The 16923-nt window shown below is 39.2% G+C and overlaps 2 protein-coding genes across 2 annotated transcripts; both read left to right on the forward strand.

Moving 5' to 3' along the window:
* The first annotated feature begins 4416 nt into the window (after nucleotides 1-4416).
* Nucleotides 4417-9702, forward strand: LOC309355061 (vomeronasal type-2 receptor 26-like). The gene is made up of 2 exons (XM_081885501.1): nucleotides 4417-4593; nucleotides 8143-9702. The coding sequence occupies exons 1-2, from the start codon at nucleotides 4450-4452 to the stop codon at nucleotides 9076-9078; spliced, it is 1080 nt and encodes a 359-aa protein (XP_081741627.1). The 5' UTR covers nucleotides 4417-4449; the 3' UTR covers nucleotides 9079-9702.
* Nucleotides 9703-11467: 1765 nt separating this feature from the next.
* Nucleotides 11468-13000, forward strand: LOC309355076 (vomeronasal type-2 receptor 26-like). The gene has a single exon (XM_081885538.1). It carries the CDS (start codon nucleotides 11952-11954, stop codon nucleotides 12852-12854), a length of 903 nt encoding a protein of 300 aa, XP_081741664.1. The 5' UTR covers nucleotides 11468-11951; the 3' UTR covers nucleotides 12855-13000.
* The last annotated feature ends 3923 nt before the right edge of the window (nucleotides 13001-16923 follow it).

Below are 16923 nucleotides of genomic sequence, written 5' to 3' on the forward strand. Positions count from 1 at the left end.
ACCCTCTGTCCTTTTCTCCTCCAGTTGCTGGAGGGAGACAGAGAAAGGTGTGTCATCAGAAGAGAGCACAATGTAGTAGTTGAGAAGGAAGTTTACATTTTGATTCACCTTTGATTAAGATTTTGTTTAAATGGCATAAAGAGTAAAGCAAAATTAAAAAGAGCAGAATTCTTTATTGAAATCTCTTGAACCTTCATGATAAACTGCCTTGGCAGAGGAAAATCAGGTCCTGGTATAAAATTGTCCTTGGTAAAGCACTACATTTCAGGTTTTGTTGTATATATTCAAAAATGCCCAAATCTTGTAGATAAATCATTGCTTGGAGTCTGTTGGGATGACAGGATTACATAAACTTTAATCTATGCAAGATTAGCATGCATTGTATGGTTTGGGACACCAATATAACCCTCATAACTCATTGCTTCTTCTTCAGATATGAATGACTGTTTTAAATGTCCAGATGAATACTATCCGAACAAAAAACAGGATTTATGTATTCTGAAGGAAATAAGCTTCTTGTCTTATGAAGAACCTTTGGGGATCAGTTTAGCCTGTTTTTCACTTTCCTCTTCAATCATCACAGTTCTGGTGCTAGGGACGTTTCTGAAGCACCACAACACTCCCATTGTCAAAGCCAACAACCGGGACCTCACCTACATGCTCCTCCTCTCCCTCCTGCTCTGCTTCCTTTGTGCATTGTTATTCATTGGACAGCCTCAGAAGGTGACATGTCTTCTGCGACAACCTGTTTTTGGCATCATCTTCTCCGTGGCTGTTTCTTGTGTGCTGGCAAAAACGATCACTGTGATTCTGGCTTTCATGGCCACCAAGCCAGGATCCAGGATGAGGAAATGGGTGGGGAAGAGGCTGGCCAACTCCATTGTGATTTCCTGCTCCTTTATTCAAGCAACCATTTGTATTATGTGGTTGGCATTTTCTCCCCCATTCCAAGATGTCGATAAGCACTCAAATTATGGAGAAATTGTTCTAGAATGCAACGAGGGTTCTGTAACTATGTTTTACTGCATCCTGGGTTACATGGGCTTTCTGGCTATGGCCAGTTTCAGTGTGGCTTTCCTTGCCAGGAAGTTGCCTGACAGTTTCAATGAAGCCAAGTTCATCACTTTCAGCATGTTGGTCTTTTGCAGTGTTTGGTTATCCTTTATTCCCTCCTACCTAAGCACTAAAGGAAAATACATGGTAGCTGTGGAGATCTTTTCTATCCTAGCCTCCAGTGCTGGGGTGCTGGGGTGCATCTTTCCCCCTAAATGTTATATCATTGTTGTAAGGCCCGAACTGAATGATAAGGAACAGTTTATAAGACGAAAGGCTGGATGAATGTGCGGGTGGGTTTTGCTTCTAGTCTGCACAACCAATGGATATTTGTGTTTTTTTGGCTGTTTATGAATTATTTTCTTGGTAAATTTGTTCTATTTCAATTTTCTTTGGACCTCTCTATCTTTTAAACATTCAAAGAAAACATATATATATATAATATATAAACCTGAATTATTTATAATAAGTCAACTTGAAACCCATGAACCTAAAACAAATCTTGATCAGAGTTGTGCAACTTATACTCTAAGAATGAGGGCTTAGAGAATTTAGCCAAATATTGCATGGCCTGGTTATATAGGATTTTGCCTGGTGTCTAAAGATATATAATGACTTTACCAGGTGAGTCACCCTGGGAAGAGCACTCCACATATAGAGAATCATGACAGAAAAGGCCTGTTGTCATGTTGCCACCCTCTGGATTTCTTGTGGAGCAGGCACAGTAAGAAGGGCCTCAGATGATGAGCACACAGTCTGGGTCAGTACATTTGGGGAGGGGCAGTCCCTGTGAAATTGTGGTTCTGAGTAACTGATGGCTTAATAGGTCAAAACCATTACTTTTATTTGGCCTGGGCAACCAATTGTGCCAGGATTGGTATTATATGCTCAAACTTTCTTGCACTGGTGAGCAACCTGGTTACTGAATTTTACACCAACTGTAGTTTTCAAACCATCTTGAGAGGCAGCCTCAAATTCATAGAGTAAGCAGCATTATAATCACCTGGTGCTAAGCACTAAGGCAAACACAGTGACTTGCTGGGTTGTCAACTCTCAAGGGCCCAGAGCTCTGGTGGAATCCTCAATAACTTGTGCATGGTGCCCAGTGCCAAATCCCTGAACTGTTCCAACTGAAACAGAGAAGGTACTGCATTATACAACTTTCAGCAATTGCTGAAGTCTCATCTCTTTACCCTGGCTTTCGACACTTGAGATGCCAATTTCTAACAACCCCATATTTACTAAATGCTAAGTTGTTTAAAATACTGCTTCATTTGTTGTAACCCACCCCTGAGTGGGAGGACAGGTAATGTAATAGAGGGAACAAGCAAGCAAAACCCTTGTTAAGCTACAGACATGGGCAAGCTTCTTGGGACCCTACATCAGTGCCCTCTCTGTCTTCCCAAAGGCTAAGGGGTTCTTTCTCTGGCATTCAGAAGCAAGACAAGAAAGAAGTGGCAAAGGAGGGATTTGAGGCTACAGATTAAAAAGACTCAGCAGCTGGGTTGCTACTAATTAGGCCTTGCTCTTCTAAAAGTAAGACTCGCTCTGCCTTCCAACTTCATTGATGAGCCCGCCCACCACATTTCCACCACATTTCCTAATTAGAAAATGCCTCCCTCCCCACAAGCTGCGGTATGTGTTGGTAGGTAAAGGTAAAGGGACCCCTGACCATTAGTTCCAGTCGTGGCTGACTCTGGGATTGCGGCGTTTATCTCACTTTATTGGCCGAGGGAGCCGGCGTACAGGTGCCAGGTCATGTGGCCAGCATGACTAAGCTGCTTCTGGCGAACCAAAGCAGCGCAAGGAAATGCCATTTACCTTCCTGCCGGGGATGTACCTATTTATCTACTTGCTTTCAAACTGCTAGGTTGGCAGGAGCAGGGACTGAGCAATGGGAGCTCACCCTGTCGTGGGGATTTGAACCGCCGACCTTCTGATCGGCAAGTCCTAGGCTCTGTGGTTTAACGCACAGCGCCACCCTATGTGTTGGTAAGTTGCCTTTAAATCTTCAGCACAGTGCTCCTAATACAACTTTAAGGATACATTAACGCCAAACTATGATGTTATACGTCTGAAGCCTTGGTACCTCCCTTATCCAAGCCAAAGTATTATTTGATACTCAACTAGGTGGAAGGTGTGGGGGAATCTTCAGATGTAACAAGCAAGTTTCCTCCTGCAATTACACAGCGGAACCCCAACGTTGACTTTGCAATTATTTTCCTCTGTCATTACAGCAAGGACTACAATTAATTTTGTTGCATGCTGAAACCCCTGTGGAATTTGAACTTGAAAGAAAAAAAGAAAGTTGTTATTTGGTAAATATGCACACAATAATTTATAACTACCGCTAGGGCTTAGTGGTATTTATACTTCAGAGTTCTGGCCTATTTAAAAACTGAATAAACATTTAAATCAGCCTTTGCAACTGGTGACATTGAAATGTGGGAATTTTCTGTGGAAAGAATGTCATGCTTCTCAAGTGAAGATTTGCCTTCACACTCAGGATGGCGACTTTGCTTATGTTGCTGCTGGCACTGCTTCCTGAAATGACATGCAAGACTCACATGGTGAAGTGTCATGTCCATGATCCACACCCTCCACTTCACAAGTATCACCAGTCAGGAGACCTCATCCTTGGTGGCTTAGCTTCTCACAGCTTCATCATTTCCAGTGCATTAGCCTTCACTATAGAACCCCCACAGGCATTGCCTGAAGAGCTTGCGTAAGGAGTTGCTCTTTCTTTTATCTCTTTCGGTTTTTCTTGGCTTCTTTGAATACTGAAAGCCATGGCATACTGATTTTCAACAAAGAAAAATATAAATAATGCAATTAAGGAAATGTTCCTTGTTCCCAATAACAAGATAATAGAACATAATAAAGATAAATTTCTTTCACTGACTTTTATTGGCTTGCATAGCCTAGCTTCATATCTATTAATTTTGAAATCTGTTGTCATCCATCTTATCATGGAAATGAATCTCAGTGATGTGTGATGGATTTTGTTTTCTTTCTTTATATGTTCCAGAGTTCTTAAAATGTTTTTAACACATGAAAGGGGGCAAATGGATTTACTAAAAAACAACAACAACCAAGCAAGCAATTTAATACACAACTCTGGACTGCATCCTCAAATGTGATTTAAAATACTGTACTATTTCACGATGCAAACATTGATGAGAATGCAATAATTGTGATTTATAAAATGAGAGATATCTTTTTGATACAGAATGCAATTCTCATTTCAGAGTAGTGACTAAGAATTACCAGCACATCCTGGCCTTGGTATTTGCAGTGAAGGAGATCAATGACAACCCTCAGATCTTACCCAATACCACCTTGGGCTTCCACATATTTGACAGCTATTTCATTGCAAAAGGGACCTATTATGCTACAATGCTGCTAATGTCCAGCCCAAACAGAATGGTCCCCAACTACAAATGCGACATCCATCATCATTTGATAGCAGTCATTGGGGGACTGGACCCCCTAACCTCTCTTCATGCTTCAACAGTCTTGGATATCTATAAAATTCCACAGGTATAATGTGTCCATATCTGTGCTGAACATCATGGATTTAAAGTTGTTGTTTTCCTCCCATTGTTGCTTTGTTTGCTATATTTCGCTCCGTGGTTCAGAGTCCAAAATATGTGAACTGGTGTGGTGAATAAAGCATAAGCTTAAATACTACAGCAAGACTCTTATACAGGGGAAGCAATTTGAATTTATTGATACAATTTGGGGGAAACCAAATAAATACTTTTTTAATTTGCAGAGTCTAATGATGCAGGCTGTTTCCCAAACAGTCACCAACCTTTTGGGGAAATTTTTACAAAAGTCTCAGTGAGGTAAACATCATTGCCTCACACATTTATTTTATTATTATTTTTTTAAATAATATTTTATTAAGTTTCACAAAAATTAACAACAATAAAATTAACTCAAATCACAAAAACCAACAAACACATGCATCAAAAATACAAACAAAAAGACAGAATAACAAAAAATAAAAAACATAAAAAAGAAAATTAAAAATTAAAAAAGACTCTGTTTCAAATTAATAGCCTTCCAGATCTTATTTTCCTTGCTTCCACCCACCTTCCTTTCATGTATTCCACTTTAAAATTAGTTCAGCAATTATCATATTATTCAAGTTCATCCTTTATCCTTCCCTTTATACTCTTATTTATCTTAGTCACTGGAACCCCTTCATTTCATTTACAGTGCCCTTAGCATTCATAAATTTTACAATGTTTTTGTAGATAAACTTTAAACTTCTTCCAGTCCTCTTCCACCTGCTCTTCTCCTTGATCTCGGATTCTGCCAGTCATTTCTGCCAGTTCCATATAGTCTATTACTTGCATCTGCCATTCTTCCAGGTTGGGTAAGTCTTGTGTCTTCCAGTGCTTTGCGATGAGTATTCTTGCTGCTGCTGTGGCATACATAAAAAAGGTTCTATCCTTCCTTGGCACCAATTGGCCGACCATGCCCAGGAGAAAGGCCTCTGGTTTCTTTAGGAAAGTATACTTAAATACTTTTTTCAGTTCATTATAAATCATTTCCCAGAAAGCCTTGATCCTTGGGCAGGCCCACCAAAGGTGAAAGAATGTTCCTTCCGTTTCTTTACATTTCCAACATTTATTATCGGGCAAATGATAAATTTTTGCTAGCTTGACTGGGGTCATGTACCACCTATAAATCATTTTCATAATATTTTCTCTTAAGGCATTACATGCCGTGAATTTCATACCGGTGGTCCACAACCGTTCCCAGTCAGCGAACATGATGTTATGACCAATATCTTGTGCCCATTTTATCATAGCAGATTTAACCGTTTCATCCTCAGTATTCCATTTCAACAGCAGGTTATACATTCTCGACAATATCTTAGCACTGGGTTCTAACAATTCTGTTTCCAACTTCGATTTTTCCACCTGGAAGCCAATTTTCCTGTCCGAGTTATAGGCCTCTCTTACTTGGAAATAATGTAACCAATCCTGCACCTTATCTTTAAGTTTCTCATAACTCTGCAATTTCAGTTTGTCCTCATCCTGTTCCAAAATTTCCCAATATTTTGGCCAATTCGATCTCATATTAAGTTTTTTCAAGGCCTTAGCTTCCATTGGTGAAAGCCACCTTGGGGTTTTATTCTCCAAGAAATCTTTATATCTGACCCAGACGTTAAACAATGCTTTCCTGACAATATGGTTTTTAAACGCCTTATGAGCTTTATCCTTACCATACCACAAGTATGCATGCCATCCAAAAACATTATCATGTCCTTCCAAATCAAGAATGTCTGTATTCTCAAGAAGTAGCCATTCCTTCAGCCAGCAAAAAGCTGCCGCCTCATAATATAGTTTAAAGTCCGGCAGGGCAAACCCCCCTCTGTCCTTTGCATCAGTAAGAATTTTATATTTAATTCTGGGCTTTTTGCCCTGCCAGACAAATCTAGAAATTTCTTTTTGCCACTTCTTGAAACAGTCCATCTTGTCAATTATTTGTAAAGTTTGAAACAAAAACAACAATTTTGGCAATACATTCATTTTAATAACTGCAATTCTACCCAGTAAGGAAAGCTTTAGGTTTGTCCATGTTTCAAGATCTTTTTTCACTTCAGACCAACACTTTTCATAGTTGTCTTTAAATAAGTTAGCATTCTTTGAAGTCATATTCACTCCTAGGTATTTTACTTTTTTCATCACTGTTAGACCTGTTTCTCCCTGAAACCTTTCCTTCTCTATTGGTGTCAAATTCTTTTCCAAAACCATAGTTTTTAATTTATTAAGTTTAAACCCTGCCACCTGACCAAATTCTTGTATTATTTCCAAAGCTCTTCTAGTACTAGGGATTGGCTCCTGTAGTGTCAAAACTAGGTCATCTGCATAAGCTTTCAATTTGTAATGTTTGGCTCCGATCTGTATACCCTTGAATCTGTTGGTCCCTTCTAATCATGTTCAGCAGGACCTCCAGGACTGAAATAAAGAGCAAAGGGGAAATTGGGCAGCCTTGTCGTGTCCCTTTCTCTATCTTAACTTCTTCTGTAACCGCATTGTTCACTATCAATTTTGCCTTTTGTTCTGAGTAAATCGCCCCTATACCGTTTCCAAACCTTTCTCCCACCCCCATCCCTTGCAGGTTTTTCTTCATAAAACTCCAAGAAATATTGTCAAAGACTTTCTCTGCATCAATGAATATCAGTACTGCTTTTGTGTTAATGTTAACTTGTAATTTTTCCAAAATGTCAATTAAATTCCTTTTGTTATTTGACATATATCTGCCTGGGAGAAAGCCTGCTTGGTCTTTATGTATAATTCCTGCCAGAACTTTTTTTAATGAGGATTGATTTTTCTGATGGTGTGCAGTGGGAGTTGAAAATGGCAGCTTTTGGATTGTTCTTCGCAAAAATGGAGTAAAATATTATGTAGCATAAATCCCATCAAAGAACACTTTGATGAGAATTCATGAGGCTTTGGTAAAATTAACCCACCTGTGGCATTTAATATCTACTAGACTGTACTACATAAATTTGATGTTATGCCCACATTGTGTTCGCAGGAATGCAGGCAGAAAGGTGTATTTATGTCTTTATGAAGGCAGTGTGCATTTGCTAAGGATTTGTGGTGCCATAGAAAAGGCTCAACATGGGCATGCAAAATGTGGGCAGAATGGTGTACAAGTCCATGTTATAACACAAGCTGGGAAATCTGTTTTGACTGAAAAATAAAGCTACAGCAATGTAGAGTGCCCAGGGTTTAAATACAATAGGACACTTCTTTTCTTGGAAACATGGTACCATTTTTCCTCTACTTATCAATGTAGTGACAGTCATCACACTTAAATTTTCAGTTTTATTTGGGGGGAGTACCCTATATTGGCTACGGCAACACATATGACTTCAGATGTATTTCAGTATTATTACTTTCTGCATCGTATTGAGTAATGGAGCAACACAGTCCTTACTCTATAACCCATGAGTTTGTAGTATTGTTTATTCTTCTGGTGTACAATTTAAACTGTTGAATAAAAATGACTTACTATATCCATAAAATCATGCTTATTATTTCTCTTTTCTGCAATCCCTTTTAGCTCATATATGGCCCAGCTCCAGTCATGGAGGATAAAACTCCAGGCCTTTCCTTCTACCAAATGGTCCCACAGGAAGCCCTGCAGTATGAGGGGATTCTCTCCTTACTTCGGCATTTCAGGTGGACCTGGGTTGGACTCCTTACCATGGATCTTGAGAATAGAGAAAGATTTGTGCAAACTGTGGTTCCAATGTTTTCTTCTAGTGGCATTTGTTTTGCCTTTATTGAGAGAGTATCCAAATTATCTCTTGTCACTGATCTTAAAGACTTATTCCAACAGGCTGCAAAAATACATGATAAAGTAATGAGTAGCAAAGCCAACGTGATGATAATCTATGGAGAATCTTATTCGATGATATTTCTGAGATGGCTTCCATATTTATCTGAGCAAGAACATGTGAAAATTAACCCAAAGGGTATAGTGTGGATAATGACAGCCCAGGTGGAGCTGACTTCTCTCGTTTATCAAAGGACTTGGGATAAAGAAATAATTCACGGGGCTCTGTCCTTCGCAATTCACTCCAATGATATATCAGGATTTCAACAATTTACTGCCAGTAGAAAACCTGCCACCTCAAAAGAAGATTATTTCATCAAGGACTTCTGGCAGCAGGCCTTTGCCTGTTCATTTCCAGGTACAGGTGCAGAAGATGTGGATGGGGATATCTGCACTGGAGATGAGAACATGGGGACTCTTCCTGGGCCTTTCTTCGAAATGAACATGATTGGCCATAGCTATAGTATCTACATGGCTGTTTATGCCATGGCACATGCTGTTCATGACATGATCTCATGGAGACTGAAATCAAGAATGTTGGTGGACCAATGGCAGTTGTCATTTCAAAATCAACAGCCATGGCAGGTAATGAAGCCAATTTTCTCTTCCAGTAGAGCACCATATCATGGGTGTCAAATAGTCCATGACTCATTTAATTAATTATCTCCCTGATTTCTGTTTCTTTATTTCTGTTCTTTAGTGAGACTATTGCCACTGAATATATTTGTTAGACTGATACACAGTCTCTTCTTCTGATTTAAAATATAGTTCCATCATTTCCTCAGAGGTGTACTATTTAATAATAGTGCTGGAGACGAGGTTTCCTTTAACCAGAATGGGGAGTTGAAAGTTGGGTTGGATGTTATTAATTGGATTGTTTCCCTAAACCAATCCTTTCATAAAATTAAAGTTGGGAGGATGGATCCCCAGACTTCTTCACATCAAGTGTTCACCATCCATGAAGACGCTATAACGTGGCAAAGCCGGTTTAACAAGGTAGGGAGATTTCCAGTTTGGAATGAACATTGACTTCCATACAGTTTGTAAAGATCGTTTCACTTGACCACAATGTTTTTGTAATGTATGAAAAATTCTGGAACAGGTTAGGGAAATTAGACTTCATGAATTTATTAACTGGGGCAGTGTTCTAGATTTTATTTATTGAGAAATTGTTGTATGAGCTAAATATATTCATATTTTGTTTTAAACATATGCCAAATAATGATCACTAGCTGAGTTCCAAAGTTAGTCATGCACATTGATTTCACTGAGTCAGCTCAGAGCACTCCGTCTTTGAATATCACTTAAGATCGTTTTCATTTGAAACCTTCGAAATTCCATCAATAGGACCAAAGTACCGTATTTTTTGCTCTATAAGACTCACTTTTTCCCTCCTAAAAAGTAAGGGGAAATGTGTGTGCGTCTTATGGAGCGAATGCAGGCTGCGCAGCTATCCCAGAAGCCAGAACAGCCAGAGGGATTGCTGCTTTCACTGCACAGTGATCCCTCTTGCTGTTCTGGCTTCTGAGATTCAGAATTTTTTCTTCTTGTTTTCCTCCTCCAAAAACTAGGTGCATCTTGTGGTCTTTTGCATCCTATAGAGCGAAAAATACGGTATATGTAACCTTTATTCATTTTGTTTATGAAATAATCTTCAGCGGCATGGTTGAAATCAGCTCTGAATGAGGTGAGAAAACCAGGCAGAATCACCTCTTTTGTTCCCCATCAAGTGGAAAACTTCATTTCCTGCTTGCCTCTATCAAACCAGATCTTCACTATTTAGCACACTAACTCTGCCCCCTAACTAATGAACAATAAAAAAGGCAATTAGAAGCATTTATTTTTACTTCTTCCCTCCTAAAACAAGGAAACCCATTAGAATGCTTCTCCTGTCCTCTACCTTTTGGTTAAAAAAAGAAATAAAATCAAGCTCGCTCTTTCTATCTTTCTCTCGCTCGCTCTCTCCCTCTTTCTCACAGACACAAACACAAACTAGGGAAGGGATGATCTATGCAAATTTGCAAAGAGGACCAATCATCTGAAGAACGGATGGGTCTAATTTGCTTATCATGGGCAGTCAAAACCCTGCCATGAAACTGCTTTTTTCTTGTTGTGCCTTTGAGGCTTCTCCTGCTTTAGCTTCTAAGAGAGTAAAGGGAATGGACAATTGCTATGCCTGTCATACTTTAAGGTCTTTCTTTTTTTAATTGTCTTCCCTCTCTGCAGACAATGTTGGAATCTGCTGCTCGTGGTTTTTATTACTGGATGTTAGACATGAACATCTAGAAAACATCTCAGTTACAGAAAATGTATTAATGTGATTGTGGGTGACAGGAGAAAGCCTGAACCATCCTTGGTGATTGGGGAGGGAGTTATATTCTTCTCAGGTCTCTGCCCATTTTTCTAGTAACAGGAGTCAACTCTACTGGAACCATAAAGATTCACAGCTCTATATTTTCCTTTGTTTCATGGGTTAGGCAAGGCCTATTTCTGTATGCAGTGAGAGGTGCAGTCCTGGTTCAAGCAAGAAAATGAAGGAGGGGGAGCAATTTTGTTGCTACGATTGCACTCCCTGTCCAGAAGGGAAGATTTCAGACCAGATGGGTAAGCAATATCACATACAGAAATAGGAAGCAGATGGCCAGTGATTCAGAGGAATGGGAATAAACATAAATATATGCATGCAATATGGTTACCGGTTTTATTGTTTAAAAAAAAGGAAGAAGAAATATTTACTTATTGAATTTGTATACCGCCCTATAACCAAAGGTCTCTTTCTTTTTTCCTTTTCCTTTTTTTAAAAAAATCCCTATCGCTTTGTATTTTTAAGAAATATCTCAAAGCGTTTTACAGCATATTAAATCAATAAAACATAAATAAAACAATCTGAAGTCAAATATAGACTATAGAGTCAAAGCAACATAACAGAAAACCTAAATGTTATCTTAAAAGATTTCAAAATAAAACATTACAAGGGAGGTCAACTACAGAATACAAATTTAACATAGTTGGGCTGGGTGAATGTGGGACCCACTTCCTAGGCCAGGTGGAAAGGGCCTTGCAGGGAGCGGCCTTCACGCCTCACACCTTCTTCACCCTCTGTCCTTTTCTGATCCAACTGCTGGAGGGAGAGAGAGAGAGGTGTGACATCAGAAGAGAGCACAATGTATTCATTGAGAAGAAGGGTTACATTTTAATTCACCTTAGATTAAGAAATTTTTTAAAGAAAAGGCATAAAGTGTAAAGAAAAACAAAAAACAGCAGATTTTTTAAAGGAAATGTCTTGAACATCCATGATAAACTGCTTGGCAGATGAAATTCAGGACCTGGTGTAACATTGTCCTTGGCAAAGCACTACATTTGAGGTTTTATTGTATATATATAAAAAATGCCCAAATCTCATAGATAAATCATTGCTTGGAGTCTGTTGGGATGACAGGACTACATAAACTTTAATCTATGCAAGATTAGCATGCATTGTATGGTTTGGGACACCAATATAAACCTCATAACTCATTGCTTCCTCTTCAGATATGAATGACTGTTTTAAATGTCCAGATGAATATTATCCCAACAAAAAACAGGATTTGTGTATTCTGAAGGAAATAAGCTTCTTGTCTTATGAAGAACCTTTGGGGATCAGTTTAGCCACTTTTTCGCTTTCCTCTTCAATCATCGCAGCTCTGGTGCTAGGGACATTTCTGAAGCACCACAACACTCCCATTGTCAAAGCCAACAACCGGGACCTCACCTACATGCTCCTCCTCTCCCTCCTTCTCTGCTTCCTTTGTGCATTGTTATTCATTGGACAGCCTCAGAAGGTGACATGTCTTCTGCGACAACCTGTTTTTGGCATCATCTTCTCCGTGGCTGTTTCTTGTGTGCTGGCAAAAACGATCACAGTGATTCTGGCTTTCATGGCCACCAAACCAGGATCCAGGATGAGGAAATGGGTGGGGAAGAGACTGGCCAACTCCATTGTGATTTCCTGCTCCTTTATTCAAGCAACCATTTGTATTATGTGGTTGGCATTTTCTCCCCCATTCCCAGATGTCGATAAGCACTCAACTTATGGAGAAATTGTTCTAGAATGCAACGAGGGTTCTGTAACTATGTTTTATTGTGTCCTGGGTTACATGGGCTTTCTGGCCATTGCCAGTTTCAGTGTGGCTTTCCTTGCCAGGAAGTTGCCTGACAGTTTCAATGAAGCCAAGTTCATCACTTTCAGCATGTTGGTCTTTTGCAGTGTTTGGTTATCCTTTATTCCCTCCTACCTGAGCACTAAAGGAAAATACATGGTAGCTGTGGAGATCTTCTCTATCCTAGCCTCCAGTGCTGGGGTGCTGGGGTGCATCTTTTCCCCTAAATGTTATATCATTGTTTTAAGGCCTGGACTGAATGATAAGGAACAACTGATAAGACGAAAGGCTGGATGAATGTGCGGGTGGGTTTTGCTCTAGTCTGCACAACCAATGGATATTTGGTTGTTCGGGTGTTTCTGAATTATTTTCTTGGTAGATTTGTTCTATTTCAATTTTCTTTGGACCTCTCTATCTTTTAAACATATATAGACACTCTCTTTCCTAAAATACAAAATGATTGCACTCTGTAGCAAGATCTCTTTATGTATAAACATGTGGCCATACACTTGAATTATTTAGAGCAAGTCATCTCAAAACCCAAGAACCTAAAACACATCTTGATCAGAGTTGTGCAACTTATACTCTAAGAGTAAGGGCTTAGAGAGTTCTGCCAAATATTGCATGGCATGATTATATACGATTTTGCCTGGTGCCTGAAGATATATAATAACGGTACCAGGTGAACCACCCTGGGGAGAGGACTCGACATTCTGGGAACCACAGCAGAAAAGGCCTGTTCTCATGTTGCCACCTTCTGGACCACTTGTGGAGCAGGCACAGGAAGAAGGGCCTCAGATGATGAGCACACGGTCTGGGTCAGTTCATTTGGGGAGGGGCAGTCCTTTTGACATTGTGGTTCTGAGCAACTGAAGGCTTAATAGGTCAAAACCATTACTTTTATTTGGCCTGGGCAACCAGTGCAATTGTGCCAGGATTGGTATTATATGCTCAAACTTTCTTGCACCAGAGAGAAACCTGGTTACTGAATTCTACACCAGCTGTAGTTTCCAAACCATTTTCAGAGGCAGCCCCACGTATAACACTTTGCAATAATCTAACTTACAAGTTACAAAAGCATGGACGAATTACATTAGGCCTTACTTGTCCAGATAGGAGCACAACTGGGCCACCAAGGCCACCTGAGCTTCAAGTGACAGCAGTGAATTGATAATTATTCCCAGGTTGTGTACAATTTCCTTCAGAGGGAGTGTAACAATCAAGAGCAGGCCAGCTTCCATCCATACAGTCTAAGGAGCCCCCCGCTAATGTCCTGCAATGGTAGATATGCCATACATTAGCTCTTCAAATACACTAAAATTGCATTACATGGTAGAGAAATATGGGCCATAAAGGCTGCAGATTAGAAGAAACCCAGAAGATCTCAAATTCATAGAGTAAGCAGTAGTATAATCACCTAGTGCTAAGCACTAAGGCAAACACAGTGACTTGCTGGGTTGTCAACTCTCAAGGGCCCAGAGCTCTGGTGGAATCCTCAATAACTTGTGCATGGTGCCCAGTGCCAAATCTCTGAACTGTTCCAACTGAAACAGAGAGGGTACTCCATTATACAACTTTCAGCAATTGCTGAAGTCTCATCTCTTTACCCTGTCTTTCGACACTTGATATGCCAATTTCTAACAACCCCATATTTACTAAATGCTAAGTTGTTTAAAATACTGTTTAAAATACTGCTTCATTTGTTAATAATAATAATAATCATAGTAATAAGTTTTATTTATATCCCGCCCTCCCCAGCCGAAGCCGGGCTCAGGGCGGCTAACAACACTAAAACAGTACAACATTATAAAACATTATAAAAATGAATTAAAATCAAAATTGATGGCAACCATAAACTAAAGTTTTGTAAAAATTGCCAAAGGAGGGCGTCAGGCTGCGCCCTGACCAAAGGCCAGGTGGAACCCACCCCTGAGTGGGAGGACAGGTAATGTAATAGAGGGAACAAGCAAGCAAAACCACATTTCCACATTTCCTAATTAGAAAATGCCTCCCTCCCCACAAGCTGTGGGGAATCCTCAGCACAGTGCTCCTAATACATGTTTAAGTGTACATTAACTCCAAGCTATGATGTTACACGTCTGAGGCCTTGATGCCTTCCCCATCCAAGCCAAAGTATCATTTGATACTCAACTAGGTGGAAAGTGTGCGGGAATCTTCAGATGTAACGAACAAGTTACCGAACGTTGACTTTGTAATGCTTTCCCTCTGTCATTACAGCAATAACTCTAATTAATTATGTTGCATGCTGAATCCCTGTGGAATTCAAACAGGAAAGTAATGAAAGTTGTTATTTAGTAAATATACCCATTAGAATGTATAACTACTGCTAGGTGTTAGTGGTATTTATAGATGAAAATACTTGAATCTGTGTCCAGAATTATTTGTACTGAGAATGAAGGTAGTAATGGTGTTGCCATTGATACTGCTGCTGCCTCGGACAGTATGTAAGATTTCTGTTGCTAAATGCAGGATCCAGCATCCTAAACCCTTTTTTCATCAGTATTATCAGCAGGAAGATCTAATTTTGGGTGGCAAATATTCTTGTTACTCAGAATATTGTTACTGAATCTCATATCCTGTACTTCAAAAGGGATCCTATTGAGACTGAATTTCTACCACTCAGGTAAGGAATTATTGTGGGTTGCCTACAAACTAAGCCACATTTTAGTCCTAATGTTCCTATTATTAATAAGTGTGTGTGTGTGTGTGTGTGTGTGTGTGTGTGTGTGTGTGTGTGTGCAGCTTCTGGAAAGATCCTCTCCCTGGTCCCAACTCAGCAGATTATTGATGCAGACATGATTGATATAGATAGACAGACTTCTGTGATCATCCTTCAAGCGTCTATTAACTACATAATTTCTGTGGTTTACAAACTTAATAAAAGTACAATCTAAGGTATAACTAAATGAATTATATATAAAACTTATAACTAAAACTAAAAGCAGTTTAGTTTATAACCAAACCAGTTATAAGCCATTCAAATCAACAGAAGGAATACTTTCTGATTTGCCATCATAGACATAGAAGCATAAATGCAAGTTAAATTCAGCATGAAATTATATTATCCTACCTTATGGCCCAGACCCCAGGTTCTCGAGACTTCCCAAAACAAAACACAGCAGCTGCATCTGTCATGACTATCCAAGATCAAACAAAGCAATATTAACACATGCAGTTGGTTTCTACTGCTGGGGGTTACTATTTTTATTTTATTCATTACATTTCTATACTGTCCCTCATCCAAAGATCACAGGGTGGCTTACAATATATAATTGCAAAACTATTTTCACAATATGAACATTGGGAATTGTACTTCAAAGTCTGCCACCTTTACATACAATGTGCTATGAATTCATACCGGAAACATCTGGCTGTATATTACTTCCCTGTGTGGGTTTCATTGTGATTTTTGGGACTGCCTGGAAGTTCATCAAGGACTCCTAGCACAACATGTACAACTGTTGAAGAACCTCTAGTGCTGAATATGAACAATTTCAGCTCATCTTTTCTGTGTTTCTGTATATCTCAGCATGTGTTAAGTATTAAAATGGCACTGTCTAATGCACTGCTTGTAAGAGAAGGGTGTAAATTAAAAAACAATAAGAAGCCCCTGAGTTTGTGTGTATTCCTCTGATTTGGAGTAATATCATTATTTTTAACCTACTCAACTCCAGATATAAGCATTTTGAGCATAGTGTAGATAGCAGCACATTCTGAAAACTGATAGGACTCTGGATGTCTGTATCCTTTATGGTGCGTTATAAGAATTGTCTTTTAACATACAGCATATGCAAATTCATATAAAACTTTGTAATTAAGATATACACTACACTGCCACTAGTTTTAGGAAGCGTTGTGACAAAAAAAGATGTATATCTCATTATAGGGTGGTGACTAAGAACTACCAGCACCTCCTGGCTTTGGTATATGCTATAAAGGAGATCAATGAAAATTCTCAAATCTTACCAAATATCACCCTCGGATTCAGTATCTATGACAGCTATTTTGAAGGCAAGTGGATCTATCGGGCCACAATGCAACTTATTTCTACAAGAAACCGATTATTCCCCAACTACAATGTGATAGCCAGGACAATATAATAGCTGTTATTGGGGCACTTTTCTCACTAGGTTCTGAGGAGATGTCAAATATTTTGAACATCTACAAGATTCCACAGGTATGATACCTGTTGATTTCTTGTGGGAATGTTCAGGTGTGACTATTACTACCACTGCTGCTGCTGCTATTAATTTAGGACTAGCTTCTTTACTCCTGCATGTATTTACAGAATATGAATGTCAGAACTGGAGTTTTGAGATATATACATTTTGTTCACTCTCCTTGT

The sequence above is a fragment of the Podarcis melisellensis genome (genome assembly GCF_964234715.1).
Source record: "Podarcis melisellensis genome assembly, chromosome: 13".
In the NCBI taxonomy this organism is placed as follows: domain Eukaryota; kingdom Metazoa; phylum Chordata; class Lepidosauria; order Squamata; family Lacertidae; genus Podarcis; species Podarcis melisellensis.